The sequence below is a fragment of the Argopecten irradians genome, chromosome 6, assembly GCF_041381155.1.
Source record: "Argopecten irradians isolate NY chromosome 6, Ai_NY, whole genome shotgun sequence".
Lineage (NCBI taxonomy): Eukaryota > Metazoa > Mollusca > Bivalvia > Pectinida > Pectinidae > Argopecten > Argopecten irradians.
Window position 1 is genome coordinate 21628904 of NC_091139.1, and position 12179 is coordinate 21641082.

The window sequence follows — 12179 nt, forward strand, 5'->3', positions numbered from 1 at the left end:
CCATCTGTCTGTCTGTAGACACAACATTGTCAGACGAACTCCTCCGAACTATTTGACAGATAAAATTTGGTACACAGAACCCTGACTTAAAGGGGAGTTGTGAAAACTGTATAGAGTTCTATAATGTCAGCCCCTACTAATGGAGTTATTACTAAATTTGTGCAGCAAGGGGTATTAGTCGTCCACTCTGGCGACAATTCTAGTTTAGATAATTAAAGATGCTCCACCGCCGACAGACCATAAATGATATTCATGTTTTGAACAATAATTGGTGTTTAATCGTGTATATATATGCCTAATTAACACAAAAAATAACATAAAATAATTTATTTCGCCTTTGGTGCATGCGCAATCATCACTTCATTCCATATAAGATATAGTACCACGGAATTTTTTCGGGATGCAATTAATCATTTTTCATATATTTAACTTGAAGTAAAATTAGAAGCTCAAACTTTTCAAAGGTGGTAATGGTGTAAAGTAAGTAAATTTTGTAACTGTAGAAAAATACTAAATTGTCTGCTCCTGTTTTTTTATAGTGAAAAATTACCATTTATCAGCGGTGGAGCATCTTTAACATTAGAAATTACACTGTAATGTACAGGAACCTTTTTGAAATAAATTCACTTTTGAAAGCTTATAGTGATTGAGTACATTATATTTATTATTATGTATATTGTTTGTAGATGTGTCACTTTCATATTTACAGGATTGATTGAGTACATTATATATATTCATATGTATATTTTGTGTAAATGTGTCACTTGTATATTTACAGGATTGAGTATATAGATAAATGGTGTAGAGAGCTGAAGATTCTCTACTTACAGAGCAACCTTATCCCCAAAATAGGTGAGTGTCAAATCTCTACGCTCATCATCTGAGAATTATTATTTATGCAAAAAGCAGATGTCTTCTTTATTATGTATTGCAGAATTACATTTTTCTATAAAAATTTGATCAATATTTAACATTTTGATTGTGATTTGTTTTCTTTTCACAGAAAATGTTTCAAAGCTGAAAAAATTACAATACCTCAACCTTGCCTTGAATAATGTGGAGAGAGTTGAGAATTTAGAAGGTAACTTCAGCTTAACCAAAGCAACAACGTGGAGGTGGGGATGTATTGAAATCATCCTGTTTAGATGTGTGTCTTTCATCTGCAAATTTAATGCAGACACCTTCTCTTAATGTGTAAACCAATTTTTATGAAACTATGTGATTACACAGCACTGAGGCTTTCAACATCACCGGTAAAAGTGTATAAATACTGAAGAGAATTATGTTGAAAAATAATGCAATATATTCGCTAAAATCCAAACCCTTACATATGAGGCTCACAACATATCAATCTGCCCTTGTATAACATTCATGAATAACATAAATATCCCATCATGACAAATAGAAGATATTATTTCAATGTTTATTTCAGGATGTGAATCTCTTCAGAAGTTGGATTTAACTGTTAACTTTATAGGAGAAGTTACCAGCATTGAAAGTCTTAAAGATTTGGTCCATTTTAATGAATTGTGAGTATTTATCTTTTTATCTATCAGTCTTTCTTTCTGTCACTTTTTTTCCACTTTGTTAAAAACATAGTTTCAATGAAGTAGTCAGTATATGTATCATGAGATACTTGAGGCACTGTAAAACCTTTTATGTTGACTTATTTAAATGGAATTAGGTCACTGGATGTGAATGTGCATGTATTATGCGACAAATGTGCATGGTCAACTTTCAAGTTCATGAAAACTGCTTGATTATGACATGCAGCAAAAAGAAATTCCACAAATGGTTTTGTGCACAATAAAATTACAGCCATAATTAAAATCAAGATGGGATAATAACATACTGTACCATTAACTTTGTTATTAGGATAAATGGTAAGGAATAGTTAATACAATGGAAAAGAAAACATGAAAAAAAAAGACATGATAATTTGCCACTAATGGCGAACTGTTTCTGCATCCTACCTCTTTGTACTCTGGCTTTGCCCCATCTCCTTCAGCTGACAAGTCTTCAAATGGCTTTGGTTGTTATAAAGGTATAAAAAAAACTTTTAAAAAAAATAACCTTTAGAAATCCTCTTTATTTTACAGATACCTGACAGGAAACCCTTGTGCCCAGTTTGAGGGTTACAGACAGTATGTTATAGCAACTCTTCCCAGATTAAAGGTGAGAAATAAAGAGCTATGGTAAAAGATAATGAATGTTGCATACCAATAATCTATGAATTTTTGTTACATAGGAAGTGATATACATATAATAGTGCATTGATTTGTTTTTAAGCATTCAGTGACAGGTTGAAAAAGTACATAAAACAAACAATCACAATGATTTCATTAATTATTGATTTTTGTTTCAGAGATTGGATGGAATAGATATTGAAAAATCAGAGAGAATTTTAGCTTGTCAGGTGAGTTTTAAATCCCCATAACAGAATATAAATATTAAAAAAAGAAATGACATTTAAAACTGTACATGTATGAACTCATTATTTCTGTATTTTGTATGCTAATTTAAGTACACATAAAGGATTCAAAACAAAGTCACTTTTGTCAATATTGATGCAAAATTAAAAAAAAAGTTTATACCAGTATTACATCAGGATGTGAATTCTGTGTGTCTCCTTTAATATACTTTTACTACACTTTGTCAAATTATAACCAACAAAATTCTAAATAAATTAATCCAATTAAGCTAATTTCAATAGGCGTAAAATGAAAACTTTTTCTTTTTCTTTGTTTTCAGGATTATGGTTCAGTTCGAGCAGAGATTGTTCGACAACAGAAACAACACAAGAAAAAGCGGGTGAGTTATATAATGACCTTCCTTGGTCGTCAGGGCCCAGTTTCATGAACATTCCATAAATTTAAGGAACCCCTTACCTTACAAAATTCCATAGGAAAGCATTACTGATTTTAAGGAAGGTTCCTTAACTGATTTTCTTTAACTTCTGTAATGCTTTTCTATGGAGAATTTGAAGTTAAGGGATTCCTTAGAATTAAGAAATGTTCATGAAACTTGGCCCAAGGGTTATGATAACATACAGATGAGTTAGATAATAACTTTCCTTGGTCTCCAGAAGTTATGATCACATACCCTCTCATCAATAAGGAAGGAATGGATGTGATCCTAACCCAGTGAGATGGAGGATGGCTTATAACTAGAAAACATATTTCCACTTCATTACTACAGAACAAGGGTAGTCTCCATTCTGTTCCATGTACAATTGTAGGTATAGAGTATAGTGGTTTGAATCAAATATTGATGCATTTCCCTGATGACACACCAGCTCTTTGTCTCCAGATGACATTACTGGTCGTAATTCCAACTGTGTCTATGTAATTTGTCTATTTACTTCCATAACTTAAAATCCATCTTAAGGAAAAAGAGAAGAGAGAAGCAAAACTTCAAGAAGAACAAGAGAAAAGAGAGAAAGAGTCTGGAGATGGAACAAAAGAAGAGAAGCCAGGATTTGATGGGCGTTGGTACACGGATATCAATGACAGGTACAATGGTCTAGTTTTTGGATGTTCATGATAATTTATATTTGATAACTACCAATATTGAGAGTTTAGGTGTGTTTGATGAAAATGAAATCCTTTTAAAATTATGATATATACATCATACTTATTGACCAAGGGGTTGTATGCATTATAAATAATCTAGCAACCTTCCAATGCTGACCAGTGACCGCTATGTAATAGACTCATTATAGGATGTTAAATCTTGTTTTCACAATTCACTGCATAGTGCTGATTGATATTTTTGAACTTTTTAAGTGATAAAAAGAAAAATGATGAAGAAAGAAAACTGACTGAAGAAGAAAAGCGGAAAGAAGACCGTGATAAGGAAAAGGAGGAGGAAGATAAGGAAAAAGAGTAAGACTTGATATTTATTTTTACATACAGATTATTGTGACCTTTTAACTTTTGATATTTAAATCTTTTACCTTTAAACACTGACCTTTAAACCTTTAATATTTAAATCTTTGACCTTTTAATATTTAAAGTAAACCTTTGACTTTTAAATCTTTGACCTTGAATGTAAACCTTTGACATTTAAATCTTTGATCTTGAAATGTTTCATGAACAGGTACTGGGAAAAACCATGTGCGTTTACCCCTGAGTCAAGGCTTGAAGTCCACAATCATCTGAAGGAACAAAGAGAACGCAAGGAAGGACCAAAGTAAGTGATTTTAACTTACAGTAGTGCAGAATAGAGGATTCTTATCATGTAAAGGTGGTGAATACCCAATGAGAAACATTTTGAAAAAATCGCAACAGTGTTACCTTATAACATTAAGCACATGACATCATGTAGAAAAATACTTACCTAGGTAATTGTTTTAATAGCTAAAAATTATCATTCGCTGGCGGTGTAGCACCTATATCTAATTTAGAAAGGTAATATTCTTGTGACACAATTTGTGCTGACAATAACGATTTATTTTTTAGGGAAAAGCCAAAACCTCCTCGACGTATGTTTATGGAAGATGGACGGCCACTTAATATTAATGAAGCAAAGTAAGTATGTATGGTACCACATTGTGATACAGGATCTGGAAAAAATCCAAACAGAAAAGTATTAACACTGTGATCATTAATTGCTTTAATATAAGATTCACTTCATTATTTACCATCAAAAGCATCTGTTGTTATTTGTATTTTCTTAAATGTAAGTGGTTTGATGTATGGTAATCAAGACAAATAACTAGTTATTAATACGTTAAATAAAATTTTGTTGTCATAAGCAATAAGCAGAAGATATATTTAGTATTTTTTATCAATCATTAAAAAGTTGCTGCCATTTACATGTTTATGATAAAAGCATGATAACAATATACATGGGTTTTTTTCTATGTAGGGTTGATTTTAGTCTTGTTGAAGATGAAGAAAATAACTGTTATATCCTGGATGTTGCTATATTTAAGTAAGTTACTTATAATGCAGAGTAAGTTTTATTGATGTAATGTGGACATCCAACTATAATATACAAAAAAAGATGACATCACATCTTTTTTTTAATTTAACATATACCGATTCTTTTTCATATTCATGGAAAATTGTCTGTCAATCCTTACCTCTTTCCAAGGGCGGATTATTCATTTGAAACTTACAATGTAAATATAATCAGATTCTTGTAAGATTGATAAATTTCACATGTTTGGCATGATTAGTTTTACCTGTATATAATTTTCGTGGACATGGCTGGTTCTGTGCTTGAAGAAAGTCTGAGCTGTCAGAGAAAAACTATCCAACAGAAGTCAGTTCTGGCGATTGCTCATCATGTGTTCCCTCCACTCAGCTAAAAGTGTAGTCATAAACATTCAATGGGACTGATTCATGTGATGCCTGATAACGTTTGTGCAGGACTATCATTTTGTGATGGAATGACGTTAAGATATGATATCCCGTACTATCATCATTTCAACGGGAAGATTACAAATAGTTACGTTCCATCATCACCACTTGAGATACTAGTCCGCATTCACAAACGTTATCGGGTATCACCTAGCTGCTAATATAAGACTTGTAGGTTTACCTCTAAATACGCATCATTTCATCTCTTCTTTGTTTTCTATCTTTTGTGATGTCATTGTTTTACAATAGACCACTTATTGTATATAAGCATGTTTATATTGTGACCTTGACTAAGATAGCAATGGTCATTTTTCCTGACATGCAGAGAAAAGATCTGTTTACTCATATATTAGAAATTGGGCAGATATTAATGTTAATTTCTGTCTTGAGTAACAGACGACAGAATTAAAATACTCATCTTAACTGTTTACAATAAATGTGTTATTTTTCAGACATTCATATTTTGTTTTTGTTTATTTTAAGATTTTTAGTTGATGCAGACATCTCATTTGTTGTTATTTACATTTTTGGCTAATTTAGATTTATAATTTTGTACACACAAGTATTATCTAAGTTCATGTATATTTATGTTTTTTCTTTATTGTCAGACATATGGATACATCTCTGATAGATGCTGATGTCCAGACCAACTATGTTCGTGTTACACTGAAGGGAAAGGTGAGTGTGGATACTATTCTGACAACCTGTCTTATCTTGTGCCTAATGTATATGAAAATTTTGATATATCTGTATAAATTGGTAACTGTTTATTCTGGCCCCTTAACTAGTCAAACTCCTGATGATTCTTAATTCTATTGTCCTCAGTAACTATATAATTTCTTTCTTACTATTATATCTTTAATGTAAAAATTCAATTTTCAGAATTAATTATAATTACCCACAGAATTTACTATAAAAAACATGCAAAAATATATGTTTACTGATTACAATGAAGTGTACACTGCTACTTGATAGTATTCACGTACAATGGACCTATCACATTTCTGATGTTACCAAGACCATATTTGTGTTGACTTTGTTGAAATGGTGTCAAGTTAAATCTTTGTATGAAAAATTAGGTATTCCCCATGATTTACACTTGTATCATGGTTTTCCTTTACTGAACTAAATGAAGATCCACATAATTGCTATTCTATTACAGATATTTCAGCTTTGCCTTGACCAAGATGTTAACGCAGACTCGAGCACAGCGAAGAGGTCGCAGATCACAGGTCACCTGATGGTCACTATGCCAAAGGTCAGTCATTTCGTACTTTCTTATTGGAGTTACTTCCCTTCACTATAATGCTTTCCTCTGCATAAAGTTTATTCCCCTCTTCAAAAGTTATTCTGGTGCATAATAAAAATATTTCATTCTATTCCACTTTATTTCCTATCTACTACTTCCCATCACAATTTTTTTATGTCAATAATTTTCCTTACTTCATACAAAGTTACCAAACACATCAGATTGGTAATACATTGAATTATTTTTTTTAAATGTTATATACCCTAACAATATACATGACTATTGTAGGGTTGGGAATATTTGTTTAATTTCTTTTTTCAAAACTGACCACATGAATTACCATGTTTCTTATTTTACAGGCAAAGCCAATGTTAACAGCTCCCAAACCAAAACCTAACGTTCAGGAGAAGAACCAAGAAAACAAAGAGAACAAGACAACAAACAAACAGTAAGTGTCTGTCCAGCTTACTTCTTATTGTATATACATAGTTTAATGGTTTGTGTGGACAAAATAACGATATAAGGTGTATAAGGACAAAACAATTTGCAAAAGATGTCAAGAGTCGTTTTTGTGCATAAAAATGTAGTCATCTAACCCAAAAAGCACAACATAGCTTCATATACATATATGCATACTGTAATGAAAAATTGGTTTTGGTGACGTTGCTAGGTAAGGTGGAGAAAGTACAGGAAGTATAAAGGTCACCAAGCTAACCAATACAAAGAGTTTATATCATATATATCACTCTGTATTTTCATCCATGATAAACTAGAATAAAATGACTATTATCTACTCTGATCCTGCCCATTTCTGCTTGATTTCCGGATACACTGTAACAGTTTTGTAATTCTTTTTATGATGCAAAGAGCTGAATTTGCTTGAAATTATTTTGTATTTGCATATTAAAGAGTTATCTGCCCTTGGTGGCAGGTATTGATTGTGACGTCACGTGTTCAAGTGTAAAATCATACATATTGGAGAAAACGACTTGAATTGCACTCACAAAATAAAGATGCCATAATGAATACCTACCTGCGAGGGAGCTAACTCTGTAATATGCAAAGACGTAATAGCATTCACATAGGAATTCATTTAAGATGGCATGAGACAAGAACGTAGATTGAATTTGTGAGAGAAAAAAACCCATTATAATGCAGAAGCAGATTATTCATTGTCATCAAAAATTGAAATGCTATGGCTTTGAAATTTTATGAATTTCAAACGCTTACCAGACAATATGGAGGATCGAAGTAGCAGACGGCCAGAGTGGATTTTAAAAAGCTAATGTTTCAGGAAGTAGCTGTTAACTGCTGCTTCCAGGGTTCTACTCTCTAGTTTTATCATTCATTTTTTATCTTTCATAAGCCATAGTCGTTTAGTCGGTAGGGTTATTGATGTAAAAGTTATGAATACCACATATTGCTTATTATATTATCAGTAAATTATATTACAGGAACAAAAACAAAGAAGAAAAGTTGGAGGTAGATGCATCCGTACACAAGACAGTAGACATTGCTGGCATCATGGAAAACAGTAAGAAAACAGTTCCTCCTTTAGGTGGAAATATTCGACGGCCGGTGGCCGAACGTCCAAACAGTGAAGACTTTGTAGATGATCCTGATGTTCCTCCACTAATGTGATGAATTTGTTCTCTACACAATAAGGATCCCTGATATTTATCACTGCAAACACACTGTATTTAAAAAAAAATTGTGACCCAACTATGGTGCATCTAAGCTCACATGAGTATAGTAGGCGAAGCATTTTTACTTAGTGATTTATTTATCAGACAAGAGTATAAGTATGACTATGTGACAGGTTTGTGTTACTGCGCATTGTACGTACGTGGGCCAAGTGAATGTGAGTGTGTGTACAGATGTGCATAACTGTTCATTGTACATGAGCTGAGTAAGTATGTGTACATGTACACTGCTGTACTTTATATTTGGACTGTGTGTGTACAGGAGTGTGTTACTGTACATTGTACATGGGTTGAGTGTGTATGTGTATGTGTACAAGTGTGCATTACTGTACATTGGCAGAGTGTGTATGAATATTATACAAGTTTTGCGTCACTGTACATTGTACATGGGCCGAGCTAGTATGAGTAAATGTTGGTGTAACTGTATATGAGCTGAAATTATCACGATTTAGGCATTATCACCAATCAGACTCCATTCCATGAAATATGTAACATGTAAATATAGTATTTTAAATGATATTTTTGTATACGTTATTTATTCCATTCTTTCATGGGCTAACCATGAATGAAACAGAATAATGGACAAAATTGAAACCATAATTTAAAATTCATACTAACTTTTCATGTTACATACCAATACAATATAATATTGTTTGTGTATTTATCATTATTTCAAGATCTGAGTATTCCGTCCATTAAGATTTCAAGTTTTGTATATGTGCTGGTTTTTTTTTTAAATTAAAGAAATAAGTTTGAGATCAAAATAATATCAAATGTATTACAAAATGGTGAATCCTTTGGGAACAACTATAGTAATAAATGTTGTAAATGTTTGTTACATATTATTGCATATGAACACTGTTGATATTGTGACGTATAATTGGTTTCAGCCATTCTGAAGAAAAGATAAACTTGTGAATAAATATCTAAATTCAAATCCAATATGTATGGTTGGTCTCGACATTCTGTTGTTGATGTACAATTCATGCTAATGACAGCGCCCCTCCTACAACACCAGATAAATCGGCTTTCCTTATAAAGAGCATCCTCGATACTCCAGGGGTTACTATCGCTGTTGTCATATCCATCCCTGGACTACATTGTGGCAAAACTGAGGGCATTTCAGGAGGAATAGCTGACCAATTACAAGCCAGTACAGAGACTTTCTTTGAAAATTACAGAGAGTGACACACAGCTTAAAAAACACATACTGTTATTCCTTTATTTTGATCAAACATTAAAGGACCAAACTACCTGATTATTTACTGTTAAACAAACAGCCTTCAGTTATGCTAGGCACAATTTAGGGATGGATATAACGTTAGTGATAGTAACACCTAGAGTATCGAGGGTGCATTCACTCTTTAGCTACAACCCATACACAACAATCTGAGCTATTCCATTAACTCTCCAAGGCAGATAATGACAGTACAATTATAAAGTTAATAAATCAACGTATAAAAGAAGTATGTAAAACATGAGACACACGTACAGTCACATGACAAGGAAGTATCAACGATTCACATAGGTCACATGACTTGGGCGGATTTACAATGCATGGAAGTCACATGATAAGGGTGAATTTATGGCATGCCAAGTTACATTTTGTTCTGTTTATTCTAATTTCTCATTCCGACATAGGAATTTCCTAAAACGGAAATAGAATTCCCATATCAGAAATTCTGAATAAAAAGTGACATGGTTTGTCATACATATTGACATTGCATGACAAGGGAGTATCGACAATGCATGCATCCTCGATACTCCAGGAGTTCCGATTACTTACAATCTCTACACCCCTGGACTATCTCATAGTGAAATCGAAGGCAGCTCAGCGGAAAACATTTGACCAATCACAGGCTAGCAAAGATTTTCTTTGAAGACTACAGATAGAGCGACGCTTAACATCAAAGCCACACAGTCGACCACAGTGTACCGTTATACGGCTCTTTTGATGTACATCAAATGACTTAATTACCTGTTCAATTCTGTTGCCTCCAGTTTTACTATGAGATAGTCCAGGGGTGTAGAGATCGTAAGTGAATGGAACCCCTGGAATATCGAGGATGCAATGCATGCAAGTCACATGACAAGGGTGTATTGACAATGCATGCAAGTCCCAAAACATGGGTGTATCGAAAATGCATGCAAGTCCCAAAACATGGGTGTATAGACAATGCATGCAAGTCACATGACAAGGGTGTATCGACAATGCATGCAAGTCACATGACAAAGGAGCGTCAACAATGCATGCAAATCATATAACATGGGAGTATCGACAATGCATGTAAGTCATATGACAAAGGAGTATTGATAATGCATGTAGGACACTTGACAAGGGAGAATCGACAATGCATGCAAGTCACATGACAAAGGCTTATCAATGAAGCATGCAAGACACATGACATGGATGTATGGACAATGCCATCCTCGATACTCCAGGGGTTCCGATCACTTACGATCTCTACACCCCTGGACTATCTCATAGTAAAAATGAAGGCAGCTCAGGTGAACAGATCTGAACCAATCATAGACCTTCAAAGATTTCCTTTGAAGACTACAGATAGAGCGACGCCCAACTTCAAAGCCACACAGTCAACCACAGTGTACCGTTATACGGCTCTTTTGATGTACATCAAAGGACTCAATTACCTGTTCTGTTATGTTGCCTCCAGTTTTACTACAAGATAGTCCAGGGGTGTAGAGATCGTAAGTGATCGGAACACCTGGAGTATCGAGGATGTGTCAGAACCAAAAGAAAATAAGGAAAGCCATAACACTAGATATAATTTACAGTTGCACGGCAGTCTCGTGAAACAAGAGACAACTCACCAACAATTCACCAAAGCCACGTGCAAGAAATCAATGACATGGGAGTTTGGTACGACGTGCTATAAACAGTTACAAATTTATGGTTTAAAACACACGTATTAGACAAAAGAAAAGTTAATAAAGCTAATAATAAATGCAGGTTTAGAGGACCAGTTGTAAGGCATGGAAAATATCACAAACTCTGAAATATCACACGGAGAATTGATTGATGAATACAAAATTTCTAGAATACCATACCATATCTGTCTCTTACTGAAATTAGTTGACGGTTGCATTACGGTAACGGGAAAGTGTACACACATTACATGTAAAATGTGTTTCTTCTTGAGTACAAAGCTATTTATAAAGTAACTACTGTTGTAGCGGAAAAGATATCACCTTATGTTTTTTGAAAAGTCAGTCAGAAGGTGATATCTTTTCCGCTACAACAGTAGCTATTTATAAAGACAACCAAAGCAACAAAGAAAATAGTCTTTGTATTCAAATGATCTTGACACACAGGGCAAATTGTATTGAACCATTTGGGACCTCGAGAATTCGGTCTTAATAAGCAGGTGGTCTTTATACAGAGGTAGTCGCTCAGACTGGATTTAGTTTACATTTAAGGACGAGCATATACTATTACATTTCGCCGCTAATAACCAGATACCGGTATAATTATAATTATGGTCAAGGGCAATACACTAATGTCGACTGGGGCTGTATTCCATGGCTACCCTAGTCCGCTAAACCTGCCTATATTATTAGGCTTATGCAATAAAGCCTCGTGACGTCACGGCGTCAACAAAATTTCTATTTCCTCGGTAAATTTTTAACATTTTTTTTCACAAACATGACTGGTTTTACTATAAAGGATGCAAACAACGGGAATTTTTGTTGAAAATATGTAATTTTTCATGTATGGAAAATTGACTTTCCGTCGTGGATTTCTCCGAATTTATTTCAACATGGCGAGATATTATAGTTGTAAAATTGCAATAAAACGTTGAGGTATGAAAAAAAAATACTCTCGGCAAGCCTCGGGTTTTA

At 33.7% G+C, this 12179-nt stretch overlaps 1 protein-coding gene across 1 annotated transcript in view; it reads left to right on the forward strand.

Moving 5' to 3' along the window:
• The window catches only part of LOC138326395 (uncharacterized), a 30992-nt gene extending 21732 nt beyond the window's left edge, over positions 1–9260 (forward strand). Inside the window, exons 12-26 of the mRNA XM_069272506.1 lie at positions 779–852; positions 1004–1081; positions 1433–1529; positions 2100–2175; positions 2366–2416; positions 2752–2811; positions 3388–3512; positions 3786–3884; positions 4099–4191; positions 4461–4529; positions 4870–4935; positions 5975–6044; positions 6529–6624; positions 6975–7063; positions 8070–9260. Coding sequence (XP_069128607.1) covers positions 779–852; positions 1004–1081; positions 1433–1529; positions 2100–2175; positions 2366–2416; positions 2752–2811; positions 3388–3512; positions 3786–3884; positions 4099–4191; positions 4461–4529; positions 4870–4935; positions 5975–6044; positions 6529–6624; positions 6975–7063; positions 8070–8256 — 1330 coding nt within the window. The 3' untranslated portion in view covers positions 8257–9260. The remainder of the gene's footprint in view (positions 1–778; positions 853–1003; positions 1082–1432; positions 1530–2099; positions 2176–2365; positions 2417–2751; positions 2812–3387; positions 3513–3785; positions 3885–4098; positions 4192–4460; positions 4530–4869; positions 4936–5974; positions 6045–6528; positions 6625–6974; positions 7064–8069) is intronic.
• The last annotated feature ends 2919 nt before the right edge of the window (positions 9261–12179 follow it).